The sequence below is a fragment of the Ursus arctos genome, unplaced genomic scaffold (assembly GCF_023065955.2).
Source record: "Ursus arctos isolate Adak ecotype North America unplaced genomic scaffold, UrsArc2.0 scaffold_3, whole genome shotgun sequence".
Lineage (NCBI taxonomy): Eukaryota > Metazoa > Chordata > Mammalia > Carnivora > Ursidae > Ursus > Ursus arctos.
This window is the reverse complement of record NW_026622985.1, coordinates 29,813,278-29,831,324: the sequence shown is the minus strand read 5'-3', so window position 1 is coordinate 29,831,324 and position 18,047 is coordinate 29,813,278. Positions and strand designations below refer to the sequence as shown.

At 35.6% G+C, this 18,047-nt stretch overlaps 1 protein-coding gene across 10 annotated transcripts in view; it reads right to left on the bottom strand.

Moving 5' to 3' along the window:
- The window catches only part of ADAM22 (ADAM metallopeptidase domain 22), a 214,877-nt gene that overhangs the window by 21,466 nt on the left and 175,364 nt on the right, over nucleotides 1–18,047 (bottom strand). For 7 of the 10 annotated variants that reach the window (XM_048212830.2, XM_048212828.2, XM_048212829.2 and 4 more), the window contains 4 exons: nucleotides 17,269–17,437; nucleotides 14,520–14,634; nucleotides 11,645–11,735; nucleotides 8,266–8,283 (listed from right to left, as the gene is read on the bottom strand). In XM_048212830.2, coding sequence (XP_048068787.2) covers nucleotides 8,266–8,283; nucleotides 11,645–11,735; nucleotides 14,520–14,634; nucleotides 17,269–17,437 — 393 coding nt within the window. Of the gene's footprint in view, nucleotides 1–1,716; nucleotides 1,912–8,265; nucleotides 8,284–11,644; nucleotides 11,736–14,519; nucleotides 14,635–17,268; nucleotides 17,438–18,047 lie in introns of all 10 variants that reach the window. The other 3 variants (XM_057304214.1, XM_044386276.3, XM_044386281.3) reach the window with 1 other exon arrangement.

Sequence of the window (18,047 nt, the reverse complement as noted above, 5' to 3'; positions counted from 1 at the left end):
AAATGTTTATCATGGAAGTGTCTCTCACAAAGCCCATGTACCATTAAGCCCTTTTGCTACTTGTGTCCTGACATCTTAAATAAATTGTCTGTAAGAAGCAAAACCTACACACCTACCTATACCACATAAGAAAAGTATTTTGACAAGCTAAATGTACTTAGGAGGAGTCACATAATTTGATACCATCTTTAACTACTTAAAAGTCACAACCCTCTCTTCTAATATCTGGGAATTATTCACATCAATATTTTAAGCTCTTCTTGAGGTACTTTAGAAAGCAGCACTATATTTAAAATCTTCTCCACACATCATTCCAGTTAATCGCTAATAATGTCTATTTTAAAAGGAGCCTTCTATTGATGAATGAAAATAAATGGAACTCAGCACAATTATTAGACATTAATTCCCCAGATAAGGAGTTTTACAACATAATTTGCTAATTATAGAATGAATCCTATTTTGTCCAGAAGGACAACAGAAATTCTGCTGGAATCCATTGATTTCTCTACCTATTGACCATGTTACTTAATTTAAAACTAAATACTTGACCACAAAAATATTTATATACAGAATTTAGATAAACCTTATTCTCTTAGCCAAAAAAAACCCCAATAAAAAAAAATTTGAACATCATTCTATAGATCTGTACTCCTTGTGCAAAAACTAATATTTTTATTTTTGCTCTAAGCCATGTTATCTGAGTAAAAACAATCGTTAATGCTTAAGACAGTTTCACATAAAGAAGAGCTCCCAGATCTACTGATCTCCTTTCTGTTCTCCTTTGTGATTGCTTATAGAGTGAGATCCATTGAAAATTTTTATAGATGATTCACTCTATACAGAATTTCAGAAGAGATCACGTTTCTTCTAAATAAACTAGAAATTCCCCTTAGTCTCCAAAGTGCCTACTGTGCCCAAAGCTATCTTTTTTTTTTTTTTTTTCCTACACTTTACACCCCTATCACCAATTTTAAAGAAACTCTTCCACAGGAACATTTTAGCTTTCTTCAATGTGAGTGTAGGTCTCATTTCCTAAAACATTCCAACTATTTATTTCTTCTACCAGTTTATTTTATTAAGCGATTAATAAAGCATGCAGAATTTTAACTGGTCTTATACACCTTAAGATCCTGGAGCAAGAATATAACATCAAAGTTTAAGACATATAAATAATATATTAACCCCACTTGTCCTGTTATAAAACCCCAGCAAATATTAAATATCCTTAATTTGGCAACCGAGCTCTAAATTAGAAACTCTAGAAATAATCATTCCAGGAATAAAAGGCAAAATCATAATATTCAAATATATGATTCACAGAGAAGCGATCTTTTTTTCACAGCAAGCTTAGCTTCGGTATATTTAAAATTTAAAAATATTCAACGCAGCATTTATAGTACCAAGTTAACAACTGCTTTACTGAAGCATGACAGTAACCTTTTTCTTTGACTACCCAACATGACATAAAGCTCACCATTTAAAATTTTATAAATTACCATGTATCGTTTCTTAAGCCGTATAAGAGCAAGATAGAAAAACCCTAGGAGTTCTATGTAGATTTAGGGTTGTTATTGGTTTAGTTTAGTTTTGGTTCAATTTCTGGCCTGATTTGTTTAACAAGTGGTTCTGAGCATATGGCATTTTGAAGTGCAGTAATCAAAGAACAAAGGATACTATTTTTTTAACATTCAAGAAAGAAGGAAGAAGTAATCAAACCTGCTGCAAAATAATGAAATGTTCTGACTAATGGAATAATGTGTGATGGAACAGGTAGAAATCTGAAAATGCGACAGAAAAGCAGACCTCTTCTTAGAACTAGATGCTGAGTTTGTGCTGACTCCGGGAGGAATGTCGCTATAAAAAGAGTCGCCATCTCCAGGCTTTTTTACATAATCTCCCTGGGGTAACTGTCTAAGGCATAATAAACATTTCAGAGTCAGAAAACAAGACACACACATGAACACAGACATATACAAATATTATTTTAGGGAAAAAAAGGTAGGGATAATGATCTACATGAATCAAATCTATAACAACATGTAAGATTATTAATAAATGTGACAAGTTAAAGTCATTCTAACTGTAGAGGTCAGAAAGGCAATCACTGGTCTATACAGTCTGGATGAAGAAAGCCTTGCTTCAGGGGAAAAATATGGAAAGATGGGGTTTTTCATTGTAACTTGATTATACTTGGAGATGTTGACTGAAGTTCTGTCTTTAAAAAAAAAAAAAATGGTGCTGAAGGAAACATGTTGGGACAGTCTTGACCCCAGATAAGGCATAGTCTTCTTCACTGTGGTCAATACACTATTCATGATTTCTAAACATTATATAATGTAACCTTAAGACCAATTAAGTCTTAAAATAACTTGAGGGATTTCTAAGCCATTTTCTATAATTTAATCCAAATAAACTCTTATTAGAGTAATCTGTTCAACCCAGATCTTCACTGTTCATTTAGGAGAAATATGAAGAAACTTAAAGAGACTCAAACACCAATCAAAACCGTAGTTCTATACCTGCACAGTAGAATATGTAAAGGGAGATAATCCCCAAGAAGAAGAAGGGGTTGAAAAATAAATGAATTTTGTTGAGACTATAGGAAGATACTTATAGGTAGGTGGTGGGTGACCTTGGTTCTCTATCTTCACTGTAGAAGGAACACAACAAAGGAAGATCTGTTTAATCTATACTCTTATTGACCTCACTTGTTCTGATTTTGAATTAACTAAGATTAGAACAGATTTTTAATACTTTTCCTGAGGGAGGAGGATAGAAAACTCTAGAATGGACCACCTAGTCAACCTCAATAGCTAATCTGATTATCCCCCAATGCCTGGCCCCCAAACAGCCACCTGTATCCAAAACTTGATTCAGTTCCATTCAGTACCATTGTGGGAGGTGCTGGATTGAGAATTTTAAACAGAGTTATACTTCAATACGTTTCCAACAAAGGCCAAATCTGCTAATTCCTTTTCCTACTTGATTTTTCCTTAGTGAGAATGCTTACCTTGGTTACTTGCTGATGCTAAATTCTATCTTTAAAAATGTCACTCTCAGATGTTTGCTTGCTTGTACCAATTCCTATTCCGTTTGAAACGTTGACAACACTTGGTCATTTGTTCTTTTGAATTACTTGAATACCTCTCTCATATTATTTCAATCCTATATACTCACACATTTCCACAAATCTAAAAAATTTTTTTCAACCCATACAAAGCATATATATAAATTTGTGTGATCCTCCCCTTTGAAGAAAGTCAAATTTCTCATTAGATTTGTAAGACTAATTTTACCTAGAACTCTGTGATACATATTCTTTCGAAATATTTCTAACCCCTTAAGTGGCTTCAGCTCATAACTACAGCTTTTTTTCATTTTCCCAGTATATTATACAAAAAATAATATATAAAAAATATACAAAATAATATACAAAAAATAATAAAATTTCCCCATATTCATAATGTTAATAATACAGGACAAATGATAGATATTGTTACGCAAGAGATTTTTTAATCCCTGGAATCACATTTTCTGCCTTGCCTCCTATGAGTAAAACATTCTGTCAATGCTTGAAAAAAAAATTATCTCAAGAAACTCAGAGTTCTGTAAGTCGCCTCAGGGAGGAAACTTTCCTTTTGGATCATACTAATATTTATAAAAGAATGCCAGAGAATATCCCATCAACATCAATTTCCAACAATAATCTTTATGGTTAACAAATCCTTGTTCTCATCATTACCTTTAATAATAATCTGTATAAGCTGAAAAGATGTGCCTCATTAAATTCAAATAAAATAAATACAAATTCCCATTAATCCATCCCCCAAACTACCTTTTCATTACATGGTGCTGTTATTCAGGTATTTACCAAGAGCTCCCTTGGCTGATGCTGCAGGCTTAAACGGACTACCTCTCGATGGGCCTAGTTTTGTTGTTGGTTTTGGTTTTTTTTTAACTCTGCACATTTCACGACTCCTTCAGTGTAATTTCTCCACAGCGCATGGTCATCTTCCACAAAATGCACAAAAATTCTAAACACCAAACATATCATAAACTGTGGGCTTCAGTCAAGGGGTTGGAAGGGAGTTAAAGTTCAGTTAAAGTTCGGTGAACTTCTGGGGTGTGGCCTTATTTTTATCCTGATGGGCAGATTAGATTCTTAGTGGTTTCTATTAGGAAGACTCCAAAATACAGAAACTATGCTGCATTCCCCTTAGAATGAATGTAACTTTCTTCACATAGTAATGAATAACAATGTTAATGATAGATTAAGAATTTTGTTAAAGATGTCTTAAGAATAATATTTAACATTCTTCACTGGCCAGAAATTTATCCTTTTTTCAATATCCATTCCAGATTACAACAAATGTATTTCTTCTTGTTTAACCTTTAGTGAAGATAGAGAATATCAGGTCCCCATGATCAATAAAATAACATTTCATCATTTGTTATATAAGATTATAAATGACTAACTAAATGATTCTTTAAGGTTTTTAAATTGCATTTATTTTTCTAGTCTTTATGGCTTTCTGAAATCTTAATTTTGCTCGTCTCATGGAATTTTGAATCATGAAGTGATTACTACATTAGATGGCCTGACCAGTGCCAAGTTTTGTCATGGGATCATTACCTCATATTTCTCACATTATATGCAAATATTGTAGATATGCACATGAATTTTTATAAATAATGACTAAAAGAAAATAAAAGCTTATTTAACTAAATTATTTTTCCTCAGAAAGGAGCCCTGTTCTGAGGGAAGTCTGTCTGGTCTTTCCTTAAAGGTCCAATGAACCATAATATTTAACTTTAATCCTTACAGAGACTCAAAATGAGAACACAATGAAAAAAACTTAATTAAGTCTTAACCTTAATGCTAAAGGAGGCATTTCTCCAATGCTTTGTTGTTGTCTGGACTGTCTGATATTAGAATCGTTACTTTATTGTTTTAAGAAATATTGTGTAATGTGTACCAAGTCACACTGACAGATGCATGAATATCATTTAAATAATAATAATAATAATAATAATAATAATATAAAAACAAAATAGGTTCAAAAAAAAAGAGGGAGGGAGGTTCACAAGCAGAAAATAAACTGGCTAAAACAGGTGAGAGAGAAAAGAAATGGGGAAGGGGGTTTCTGCTTAAGGTACAGATGAGGAGATATGATCTAATTATTTATTCCATTTCACATTAATCATAATGATGTGTGCTCATTTCAGACAAAGGAAGAGAATATTTCAGCTGAATACGGATGTTTTATAAATCCAAGTTCAAATGAATGTTTTCTTATTCTATCGCTACTTGCAAACCTATCTGAAAACTAAAGCTCAAACTTATAATTCTTGTTATAAGAATTGGTACAAGCTCAGTTGATCTCGGGGTTATGAGTTAGAGCCTCATACTGGGTGTAAAGATTGCTTAAAAACAAAATCTTAAAAAAACAAACACAGAGTATACCGCTGCTAAACCCTAAAGCAATTATGATAGCATCAGCTGAAAATAATATGGAAGTCTTCTTTCCTGAAGATTTTAAAGAAAAAGATCATTAGCCATCCTTCCAACTACATGATGTATAAAAGAACTCTCCATGGTTCCTGGGTGACATGGTTCTACCTTTCATAAGGTGACACTGGCAGATGTAAAGTGATACCGTTCATGCACGGGGTTCTGCTTCCACTGAGCCCCAGAATAGTTTAATACTTAATAATGTTTTTATTAAGCAGTTTGTAAGCAAAAAGAAAACAAAGGGTTTGCTTCTTGTCTTTTTGTCAGACTTGCAATTAAACCTATCATGCCAGGTTATTAAGCTCCTTCACAGAATGACTTGCCTGACTTCTCCAATAACTTGAAAGTTATGCCTAATGGCATTTCTGAGCCACTATAACATTAATAAGGATCCGATAACTGGCTATATGTTTAATATGGTCTTCCATTTTGTGTCAAAGCAAACCTTTATGTTCACCAATACTTGCACCAGGTCAACCAGTATGTGCGGGCCTCATTCATGTGGGTGAATGCTGCCTTTCTCTGTGAGAACAACCACATCCACGTCCTTCGTTTGAACATCAGAGAAACACAAAGTCTTCAGAGACCACATACTAAGAACTTCCCTTACTATGATGCTTTACCGATGACACAGAACTTTATCTGATTTTAAAGTTGTGGAGAATTTAAGTGATTTCCCAAGAAATCATATCCTAGCAAGTGAATTTCTCATTCCTTGTCACTTGGTCCTCCCACCATGGAACCTCAAAGGGAAACTTTAAATTTAAAGACAAAGACAACTCAAATTTCTTATTTCTATTTCCTAGCATCTTTGGAACTGAACACACCTTTCTGAACATCTAAGCTATTTGTATAAGACTATGAATTTCTTAATGCTTGCCTTGGTCCATTGGCCTTTCCACCTGCTCTACTGGCAGAAAGGAAAACCCTTCAGAAGATATTTATACATTTGTGACTTGCTGATCTAAAGACCATTATTTGCTACTTCTTCATTTTGAGAATTATTCTACAAGTCTAAGGCTCACTAGGTACGGACAAGGGCAAAAATAAATAAATATTGTAATGAAATATATCAAAATACATAAAATAAATATCTGTCAAAGATGTGACCACTCTCAAAATATGAACTAGATTCCAAAACAGTAACCAGATTGGTAAAATGATGACTCAGCAATGCCAGGAGGCATGAAATTAGAGCAGACACATAAAAGAAATTCTTAATGCAAAAATGTTCTCAACTGTACGTACCTGTGCAGATATTGAGTATAAGAAGTTGGTACACAGTTCTGCAACAATATTAAATTACCTTATAGCCTTAGCTATTACAGAAATGAGGCTGAGTCATCAATATTTGATCTTATTAGCCTAATTTTATTTTTCATTGGAGAAAGCCACCAAACTTAGATTTCTCATATGACCTATCAAATTCTATCCAAAAGACAGCTTAAAAGATTCCAGCTCTTCTCCAGTGACCCAAGACACAAGAGTTTTAAACATGTCAAGGAGAAATCTAGTTAGTTGTTTTTTAAACTTAATTCATTTTGTCTCAGGTTTGCTTTTTCCATTAATGATAAGTTAGTTAGTTACGCCAGGACTGGATGAGTATTTTCTAATATCTATGCTAACTGACCAGGATCTCAGTTGGTTCCCCATGAGCACATTTAAAGAGACTGTAGACACTTATGGCTAAAGTCTTACAGGAATTTTAAATTACAACATGGAACGAAACAGAAGAGTAAAGTTCAAAATTTTAATTTGTGAAAAAAAAGAAAGCTGGTTGGGGCTTGAAAAAGTGCTATCATGTTTATTACATCTTATTCCCAATCTGCCTGACATTTAATGGAACAGTGGGGAAAGTTCAGTAAGTGTGAATCTGCACAGATATCTTGAGTACAAAACTAGTATTATATGATGCATAAGACCTGGTCTTCCAGGATATTTTAAACTTTTTGTATCAATAGCTAAGAGCATTAATAATTTTTGAAATGTGAGAAGTGAAAGGGATATCTCAAAATGGGCTAATTTAGACTTAGAAAAAACAGGCATTTTTATAAAACGACATGAATGCTCTGTATCTCTTTTTATGCTGTTGGTTAAACGTAGATTTTAAGGTTATGATGAACAGGGTGTCTGACTTTACGAGCTTTACACTAGACAATCTGAGATTCCCAATAATGCAAATTATTTCTTTACCTACACAATTACCTAATCAGTACAAAAATATTTTCTTATGTAAACAGGCCCATCAAGTACCAGAACATTCTCCTGATCCCAACAGTGTGCCCATATAAATTTTATCATTTTTGAATGGAAGTCATTAGTATAACAATAGTAACAAATAAAAAATAAATTCCTTCAGAAAGTACTAGGCAATAAGATTACTAAAAAGATGAAGAAAAGCCAATTAACTAATGTAAAGACAGGTGATTCCTTCACATAGAGGAAGTTTGTTTTAGATGGAAAAAAGATTCATTTCCATATATATTCTTACATTAGTAACACAAGTAACTTGTATTATTATGGTACTATGGGATGAAAGAACCATTAAAACTAAATAATGATAGATCTATTTTAAAATAATACATTCCACAGCACCATTATTAAAATTATTGTTTCAAGGTCATGAAAAACAAGATTGCTCTATGATCACAGAAACAAAGTCAACATGATTTATAACTGCATGTATGAATTCCAAGGATGCTAACAGGATTTAAACCTTTCAGTTATGTGTTCAGATTATTCTCATCACATACCTCTGCTCTCGATAATTTCTTTTCATGGACAAGAAGAAAAGGAAAAAAAAAGAAGAATTAGTTACCTATTGGAAGTATATTCAGAGAAAGCAATAAACAAAAAGTTCTAGCATTCATTGAAAGGTCTCCACTAGAGCATTTCTAAATTGCAAAACTAAAAGGGGGAATACAAACACAGTCTATCTCTCACCCCCCCCACTCTACTTCATCTTTAGAAGTGACATTAAAATGTTACTGACAATATTTTCAAATAACTGTTTTTAACAGCACAGTTTCAGTTATGAAAGAATACCTGTTTTTCAATATCAATTGTACCGTATTAAACATTTAGTTAGTAATGTTCTGAAGTCAATCGTAATCAAGTTACTTATATAAATTAACTGCTTTCATAGAAATAAAAATCATAATTCATTTCCTCTGGAATATATATCCCAAACTAAAGCTCTTTCTAAGAATTTCAAATAGGAAAATGTGATTGGGCACGAGAACATCTTATTTCATGATGTACAATGTATTAGAGTTAATTCACAGCTGTTAGGGACCTTCTAAGTTATCACTACTTACTGAAACTTTACACTGGAAGTACTTTGTTCAAACTTTAGTCTCTGCTTTTCATTTGGCCATACACTAAAACAAAATTACGTGAGTTTTAAAACAAACCGATATTCAACAAAAATGTGTTCTAGAGGGTGAAATAGTAAGGCACCAGTGACTTTTAACTTACAACTCAAAAGACTTAATTTTCAACTTTCTATCATGACCTAACTAAGCGTTAATATTTTGAAGCCATGTTAGAAAGATCAAGCAAGTAAGTAGTGGACTCCTTTCTTCCCAGATCAAGGATAATGTTTCCATATCAATTTTGTTTGTCATCTGTCTATCTATACCATGTACCCTATAAATATCTTGATTTAATAATGAGCTCATGAGAAAAAAGTGTCAGTTTGTTACTTATATTTTTCATAGTTGAAACCATCAGATTCGGGAGGGGGTAGAATAAGCCCCAGAATTTTCTATTCAGCATGCTTTATTTTTATTCCCTCCATCTGATTACCTACTGGTCCATCAGTTCCAAATAAGTATTCTAATTGCCTATTCCTGCCATTCCCTCACTCCAAGGCTTGGAGAAGGGGTAGAAAGTTTAATTGGAAGCATTAATGAGGAGATGAGTTCTCAGGTCCTAAATCCATTCCTGAATTTCAAATAGAATATGAATTTCATGAATTTAATTCCTGTATTAAAACTTCTACGTTCTTGTTCTATTCTTAAACATAGTCTGAATAAGTTCAGTAGCACTAAAACTTTTATCACTCAGGTTCAAATTATTTATGAAGAGGTTACTGTGGTATGAATAAGATTTGTCTTTTTCCTTAGGGAATATGCAAAGTACATATATACAGAAATGAAAAAAAAAACAGTGAAATCTCAAAAGAATTTCGTAAAAATAAGAAATGATATACAGAAAGAAGTACTTTAATTCTAATCAGTAAAACAAATGGATACAGGTAATTTCATTAGCAAGAGGAGAAGTTTAGATTTCGTATTTCCTGAAAGGTAATTTTTTCCGAGATTGCAAAAACATGAAATACCAACTTGCATCAATAGGTGGCAGAAAATCACACACAACAGAACTAGTAATTTTGCCTTCCCCCTTTTCACATGACTGATGAAACCACTGAGCTACTTCAAAAGACCAAAGCTTGTGATGGCAATTACCACATAGGTCTTAAATCAGGGAAGTCAGGGAAATAGTGTGAGTCCAAGATGGGGCTAATTCACCCGAGGTGTGAGGCGAGACCAACTGATAAATATTCAGAAAAGCCCTCCTTTCAGACATGTAGTTTTATAACTCCAAATGTTATGATGAAATCAGCCCATGCAAACAGAAGTATGCAATATAGCTAATGGCCTGCACATCAAAGAGGCCCCTAGGTACCGAGCATCCATGAGCTGGTACAGGGCTAGGCCCTCATTTAATCAGGACTTGCCTACTGTGCTGTGCCCTCCTTAGCTGTTCAATGCGGTAGTTACCATGTTATGCTAAAATTTACAGTCTATGCTGTCTGTGTTACTTGTTAATATAGCCTTCCACAAACGCCCTCATGTATTTTAATGCTTTTAGCATACAAAGTTTATCTTGTCGGTAAGCTAAGTGCTCTCTCTTTTCTGCCAAAGAAACTCTTCCAGGGTTTTGACATCACAACAAGCGACAGCCATATGTACTTTTAAAGAGATTTCCTTCGATTGAGTTGGTTTAAGACCATGTCATGTAATGTAATAATAATAATAATAATAATAATAATGGCAAATTACATAGTGCCTAGTCTATTGAAAGGTTTGGGGTAATTCTGAAGCCTAAATTATTCTAATTCCCAAGTCTTTCAGTGAAGTAAGTCTTGTATGAGTGGGGGGAAATACTATAAAATGGGGTAATGGACAGAATGCCTAGAAAACATTGCAGGCCCTTCCAAAGAAGAAAAACCCTAGGGTCAGGGTACTAAAACATCATCATCAGAGATCAGCAGAATAATGATTTTAAGTAGAAATACTAAACAGAACTTAAGGTTCACCATACCTAAGTTTCAACTTATTAAACTTAAATTTAAGTTACTTGAATACTAAGGAAATTTTTTACATCATAATACTGAAGTACTTTAAAAGGAAACAGAACACATTAAATATGTAAATAAGTTTGGAACATCTGAAGTAATCCACCTAGCTAAATGCTCAAGGGGATTCAGTATTCAAAAGTTATATAATTTGTAACTTTTTAAAATTTATAAATAGGAACCCAAAACTTCTAAGTTGAATTTAAAGCTTAAGAATTACATATTAAAAATCGCAACTTAACACTGACTCTTAATTTGAACAAATGAAGTCTCTGAACAGTATTTTCTTCACACACAAACACCCAATATTTAAAAAATACTAGTGCCTCAGATCTGCTGGGGCTGTTCTTGTTGATAACTGATGTCATCACTGCTCTTGTTACTAAAACATTATGCTCCCTACGGGACTGTCTTGCCTAGATCTCTGGGTATGGGTTTAAGTCAAGAGAGCCTGTGTCACTCAGGAGCAAACCAACACAGCCCTTCGCATAAGACATGATTTAGATTGATTTTAACTTCACGTAATGGTTTTAAAACAATATTCTTTACTTTTAGAATAGAAGGGAGTTATCTCAAAATTTAAAAACATAATAAATTATTATTACCTCTAAGTGTGCCGAAACTATTCACTGATTGCCTATGGAACTAGACTGATTTTCACTGCAGGTATATTTATCCAATGATTCAAAACTTCCTAGGTTCTTAATTCATTTAAACAAAATGTGTTAAAGTCTATTTCGATGGTAACAACACTGAGACATTTCACTTACTTATAACCCCAGGCAGTTATTCCTAATATGAGGGCCAGCACTAAGATGGTGCCAGCGATTATGCCTATTATGATATTGGTACCAGCGACACCTGTGGGGGGAAAGAAAACAATGAAGATCAGTGTATATAATTGAAATCTTGATATAAAATTCTTTCAGGAAATTTACTCTCTATATTTGAATCACCACACTAACAAAATTATCTGTTTTACAAAGTGGGTATTTTTTTCCTTTTTTAGGAAATTTTCTCTAAATTTTTAGGAAATTTTCTCTAAATTTCTCTAATTTCTCTAAAATTCCCAATTTTAGAGAACACTTTTTTTATTTAATTTTTTTGAGCTACAGCTGACATAAGGTTGTATTTGTTTCAGGTGTACAACATAATGATTTGACATCCGTACATACTGTGAAGTGAAAAAGCGGGTGTTTTCTTAAGGGGATGAAAAATCAAACATCACTTAGCAATCTGCATCAACTATTTGTTTACATAATTCTTTGTCTACGTTCCCTTTCATTCTTGTCCCAGTACATTTTGCACAGCTTTATTTCCCATGTAATTTTCTGAAAAATAAGATGAGGTCACTGAACTACAAGAAGGAAGAGTCAAAAATAAAAAACAAAGGGAGGGCGTCCCTACTATATTGCCACAGCGCTCTTTGGACAGGAACTTGGAGAAATCCATGTTCCTTTTGACCCTGACCTCTTCCTCAGGAATTCCAGAAATGTGACTGTCCATATCAGTCCATCCCAACAACTAACGTAAGGTCCTTAAGGCTCTCGGTCGTATGTATGATATTTTGTCTCTCAGATGTAAGCTCCTTGAGAGAGAAAACGTGTCTGTGGATTTATACCATCAGGGCTCAGGTGACAGGTAACAGAAGCACTGGGCCTATAATTCCCAGTCTTGGTAACGGGGGCCGTGGCATCCTGGAGAAGGAAAAACCGAAGGAAAACAGAGCGTGTGGTGGGCAGGAGCTTGGTGCCGGTCAGGCAGGAGAGCCAGGCGGCAGCAGACTGGCAGAGGGCCAAGGCGAGGCTGGTGCTCAAGACTCAGTAATGGCATTGTTGTGTCAGCATCTGCTGTCAGGAAGGCAGAGATGTAATCCTCAGGGGGTCACGGCAGTGTGAGTGGCCCAGTAAGTCAGAGGCTTGGTCACAAGACTCAAGGCAGGAGCAGAAAAGGCAGATCGGAGTCCTGGGGGCTTTCCTGGTAATGATTTGCACCAGATGCTTAAATTACCCAGATCTGCTTCACTCAGAGCAGCGCAGATCTCTCTTGCTCTGCTGCACTCCCGAAGCATCCTTCTAGATGCCAACAGTCCATCCTCACTGGCAACTAGGGCAGACTGCAAATCCCCATGACAGAGGCGTCAGCCTCCCTTTCTGGGAGCCCTCAGGAAGTCGTGTCCCATGGCCAGACAGCCGAGGAACCCACCCTGCGCACATCTTCTGTGGGATGGGTGGATGCTGAAGCCAGAGGACCCACTGGGACACTCAGGCTTTCCTACTCTGAGTGTCCTTTTCTATCTGCCTTTCCTCTTTTTTCTTCCAGCAATTTTAACAGGGATCAATAAACTTGGATGCTCAGCCTGGTTACATCTAAGTAATGGTATGACTTCTAACAAGTCACTTAAATCCACAGACCTGAATAGCCTCATCTCTGCATTAACTGCTGAAAAAAGCTCCATACTACCCTTGTAAGACTGAGGACCCAGAATCTTCATCATTCTCTTCCCTTGCTAAAGTCATCGTGGCTAAAAGTCCAGATGATTACAAAGAACAGGGGAGGTGAATGGACTTCAGGTTTGAGCATTAATTAATGCAGAATACTCAATCATGCAAAATAATAAAATAGTTTAAAAGGGGACATCTACCCCAGGACCTGTGTTCTTAGAACTATTTGCATTTAATTGCTACTTCTCCATTTGGGCCACTCTAGCTTTTAGATCGGCACCTGTTGTTCATTACCCATGTCCTTAATCCCCTTCCAGGCACCTTGGCCAAGGTTACTACTTCTAGAATTACCTACAGGTCAGGCTACAGAACTGGGGTTAAATAGAGATGAGATTTTTTTTTTTTTTTTTTAAGATTGTATTTATTTACTTGACAGAGAGACAGCTAGCGAGAGGGGGAACACAAGCAGGGGGAGTGGGAGAGGAAGAAGCAGGTTCCCAGCAGGGAGCCTGATATGGGGCTCGATCCCAGGACCCCGGGATCACGCCCTGAGCTGAAGGCAGACGCTTAACGACTGAGCCACCCAGATGCCCCAGAGATGAGATTCTATAATAAAAAATATTAAAGCCAACAAGATATTTAAAAATCAATTCTTCAGGGGTGCCTGGGTGGCTCAGTCGGTTAAGTGTCTGCCTTCAGCTCAGGTCATGATCCTGGGGTCCTGGGATCGAGTCCTGCTTTTCCCTCTCCCTCTGCCTCCCCTCTCTGCTCATGATCTCTCCTGTTATCTCTCTCTCTCTCATAAGTAAATAAAATCTTTAAAAATTAAACCACTTCTTCAATTGTTTTTTTTCTATGTATTCAATCCCCAAATATAAAGTTCTCCCCTTAAATTCACACAGTTAAGAAATCTTAGGACTACTTTCTTCATTTAAAAGAAATGAAGGGTTTGTTGTCACTGCCCCCCGAAATAGAATACTTGAAAAATCTCAGTAGGACAAGATCAGGCTAAATCACTAGACTAAGTTATATTCACTATTACCCATGATTACAATTTAATGGAAAATATCAATTTCATACTGTGGATCCCAGTTGTCTATTATATTTGAGCTACAAAAATATCCCAAATGAAACTATCTGAAGAGCAGTTCTCTCTCGTTATGTATAAAAACTATGTAATGACAGCAAATCAAGTACCTACCATTGCCAGCCAGAGTTATACCAGTCTTTGCGTCCTCATTGTGAGGGAAATACGTGCTGCAGTCGGCACCTATCCAGTGTCTGTTACAAACACATCTGAGCTCATTACTGCAAACCTGAAATCCAAAGTCAATCAAAAGTACAGGTCAACTCTGATACAGAAGCATGAAAAATCAGCACTGATTTCTAACTGTTATATGCCTAGAATTTGATGGTACTGAAAAATCATCAGTACTTTCTTCTTAAGACTGATTTCCTTATTTCAAGTACCTAAAATAATATTTTCTAGAGATCAGCAGTTAGACCCAAAGGGAATAATGCGTTTTAACAGGGGAAATGAATTTACAGTCTAAAAAGAAATCAATGAAATTACGGTTTTGAATTTCATTAACTTACATTTTATAGGAGGGAGAGTTTTAAAACAAGCAGAAATACAATCATTTGCTAGTTATCCAATATAAAAGTTTCCTTCTTCCAAAGAAAGGATCTTTATACCAAAGTTTTATTCCTATTTCAGGAAGCAGATAAGGTAAAGGGAAATCCAAGGAAGAAGAGGGAAGGCCTGATTGGTCGAAGAAGAACGTTTCACAAAGCCACAGCCCTGGCACCTCAACCCAAGCTACAGAGATGAACGACCTCACGTCACAGAAACCGAGAACCTCTCAAACAAAATGTAAGGAAAAACTTTTGCATAAAATGGCACCAAATTTTTAAGAATAGTAAGACAATAATGTGTCACCACTTCTATAACCAGGAAACAGAATCTACACCGAGATCTGATACTTCAAAACAACTTTAAATGGAGTGGGAAGTAGGAGAGACTTCAGTGAGGTTTAAGATCAGAGAAGTTCTTCAGGAGACAGGTTTTCACTGGATGGCTTTCTGTCTTCTATCTGATCTAATTCAGAAGAAGATGACATACATCCACATCTAAATGTAACTATAAAATATGATTAAGAAAACGCAGATTTCAAATTCATTCAGATTAACAAATCTCTGCAGATTGACAAACATGCAGGAAGAAAAAGGTTTAGGTTTAAAGTCAAAAGGCCTGAGTGGGAGTACCAATTTCACCATTGTCTTATCAATGGACTTTAACCAGGTCAACTGGCTTCTCCAAGTCTCAGTGTCCACATCACACAACAGTGACATTGTGACAAGACCAGACATGACGCTGGTATACAGTGATCACAACTGAGTCCTAGCAAACATTTATCCAACACTCGTTATGCCTCAGGCATTGTGTTAAGTATTACATATAAGTTACAAGTATTAACTCACTAACTCTTCACAACAATCCCGTAAAGGAAACAATATTCTTCTCATTTTACAGGAGAATAAATCAAATCACACAGAGGCTAAACACATTGCCAAATCTCACTCAGTTAGTGAGAAATAGAGATGGGATTCAAATGCAGACTGTCTGATACCAAGCCCACACTCTTAACTACACAATGTACAGTACATGGAGAGTATCTACTGTATTCTCATTTTAATTTTTATCATATATATAGAGTTACTGAGTTAAAAATATATGGGATATAATGTCTCTGTGTTATGCATAATTACTGCAAATGATTCGGATGATATTTGCCACCTGAATTACTTGTGTCTACCACTTTTACTCATTCACCAAACAAATGGTTCATTAACAAAACTCTTTGGTCTCTGTGGTATCTACTCAGGATTTCTAGATGAAGAAGACATTGTTATCATTAGCACGAATGATCAAGAAGTGATTCCATTGTTTTTGCCTTTCCCCCCAAAAAGCATTTCCCCCTAACATCTCCTCAGTTATTCAAGAAAGAAGACTTAGCAGACCACTCTGTAGAAGCAGAACTACTTACTATGTGCCTTCTCTATTTTCACTTGCCATAAGAACTCCTGTCCTTTGGCAAAGAGTTAAAATTGGTAAAACCTCCCTAAGAAAAATCTTGGCATATCCCTGGAGGATCTAAACGGAATGACCAGGAATAAAGGCTTACAACTTCAGGACAGAGATCCTTTACCTCAACTGGATAATATGACCAGTTCAAGCAAAGAATCTACGTAGGGTAAAAAAAATCATAGTGCATGGCAAAAGAAAAAGAAGCAAAAATGATTTCTATCAGTAGGGAATTCCTAACAGAAAACCACCAAACTGTGATCACTACTAGAGCATGTTTACCTAAGTTATCTACTTACTTATACAGGACTACATTATCAGACACGTGACTGAAAGAACAGAATTTAGTCTTTCAAACAATGCCATGCTGTCTATTCATCTGTGATAGACACTTCCCTGACTTACTCAGTTTTTATTTCTAGGAGTTCTCCTCAGCTGATACGCACTTGGTGTGGCTACAGCAGGTATTTATGATCTGTTCTAATTGCTCAGTGACTGGACCATACCAGTTGTTAAACATTGTGGCCAATGCCCCTTTCTACACCCTTTTAAAATCCCACTACAGTTTATTAAAACTTCTCTTCCAGATCACTGTAGAAAACTGGCATACTGTATGAGATCACAAGAACATAATGAGAAAGAAAAATGGAAGAATTTGGTTAGGAAGATTATACTTTTTCTCATTCCCAGGCTTGCACAGATTACACAACAGAAATATTCCAATGACTCTGACCAAATAACTGTTTACATGCCAGCTAGAAACAAGGATGAGCACATTTTCCATTTTTACAAAATAAGCAGGTTAGGGTCATATCTATTTCTATGAACAGAGGAGAGTCCCTATGGCAAGGTACTGAATACTTACTCCATTTCCTGAACAAACAGTGCCTTCTTTACTGCTTAAGCAAGTACTAAAGTTGAAGGAAGCCACAGGAAGACACCTGTGCTCTAAGCACATCATTTGGGGACCACAAGGTGTCCCATCTTCCACATAGCCAAGATCTACATCTTCTTCAAGCTTCACATGCCCGCCACTGAAAACAGAGAGCAAAAAGAAAACAGGATTCCATTAATTCACATTCATTTGGAGAATCTGTTTAAAAACTAAAAAATGGGGATGCCTGGGTGGTTCAGTTGGTTAAGCGTCCGACTCTTGATTTCAGCTCAGGACATGATGTCAGGGTCGTGAAATCGAGCCCTCCATCGGGCTCTGTGCTAACTAACTATGGAGCCTGCTTGGGATTCTCTCTCTCCCTCTCCCTCCATTCCTCTCCCCTGCTCGAAAGTGCATGCTCCTCGCTCTCTCGCTCTAAAAACAAAAAACAAAAAACTAAACTAAAAAGTGGGCAATACTACTTTCTCTATTTTTCTATTTATTATCTAATAAAAACCAATAGCATAACCATTTTCAACCTCTAAGTGGAGAAAACAATTGAATCTTTTGATCTAATTCTTTTCAGAAATATTGATATATTTTAGGATTTAAACACAATTATTATAACAAGGGCCTGAATTGAAATAGCTTTATCATTATGCCTTGGCTATGATGTACAAGTCATACTTGTACATGGCTCATGTACAAGTGAGCCATTATTATCAGTATTTGATTTGATAAGTAAGTAGGTTTCAAGATTTCAAACATGT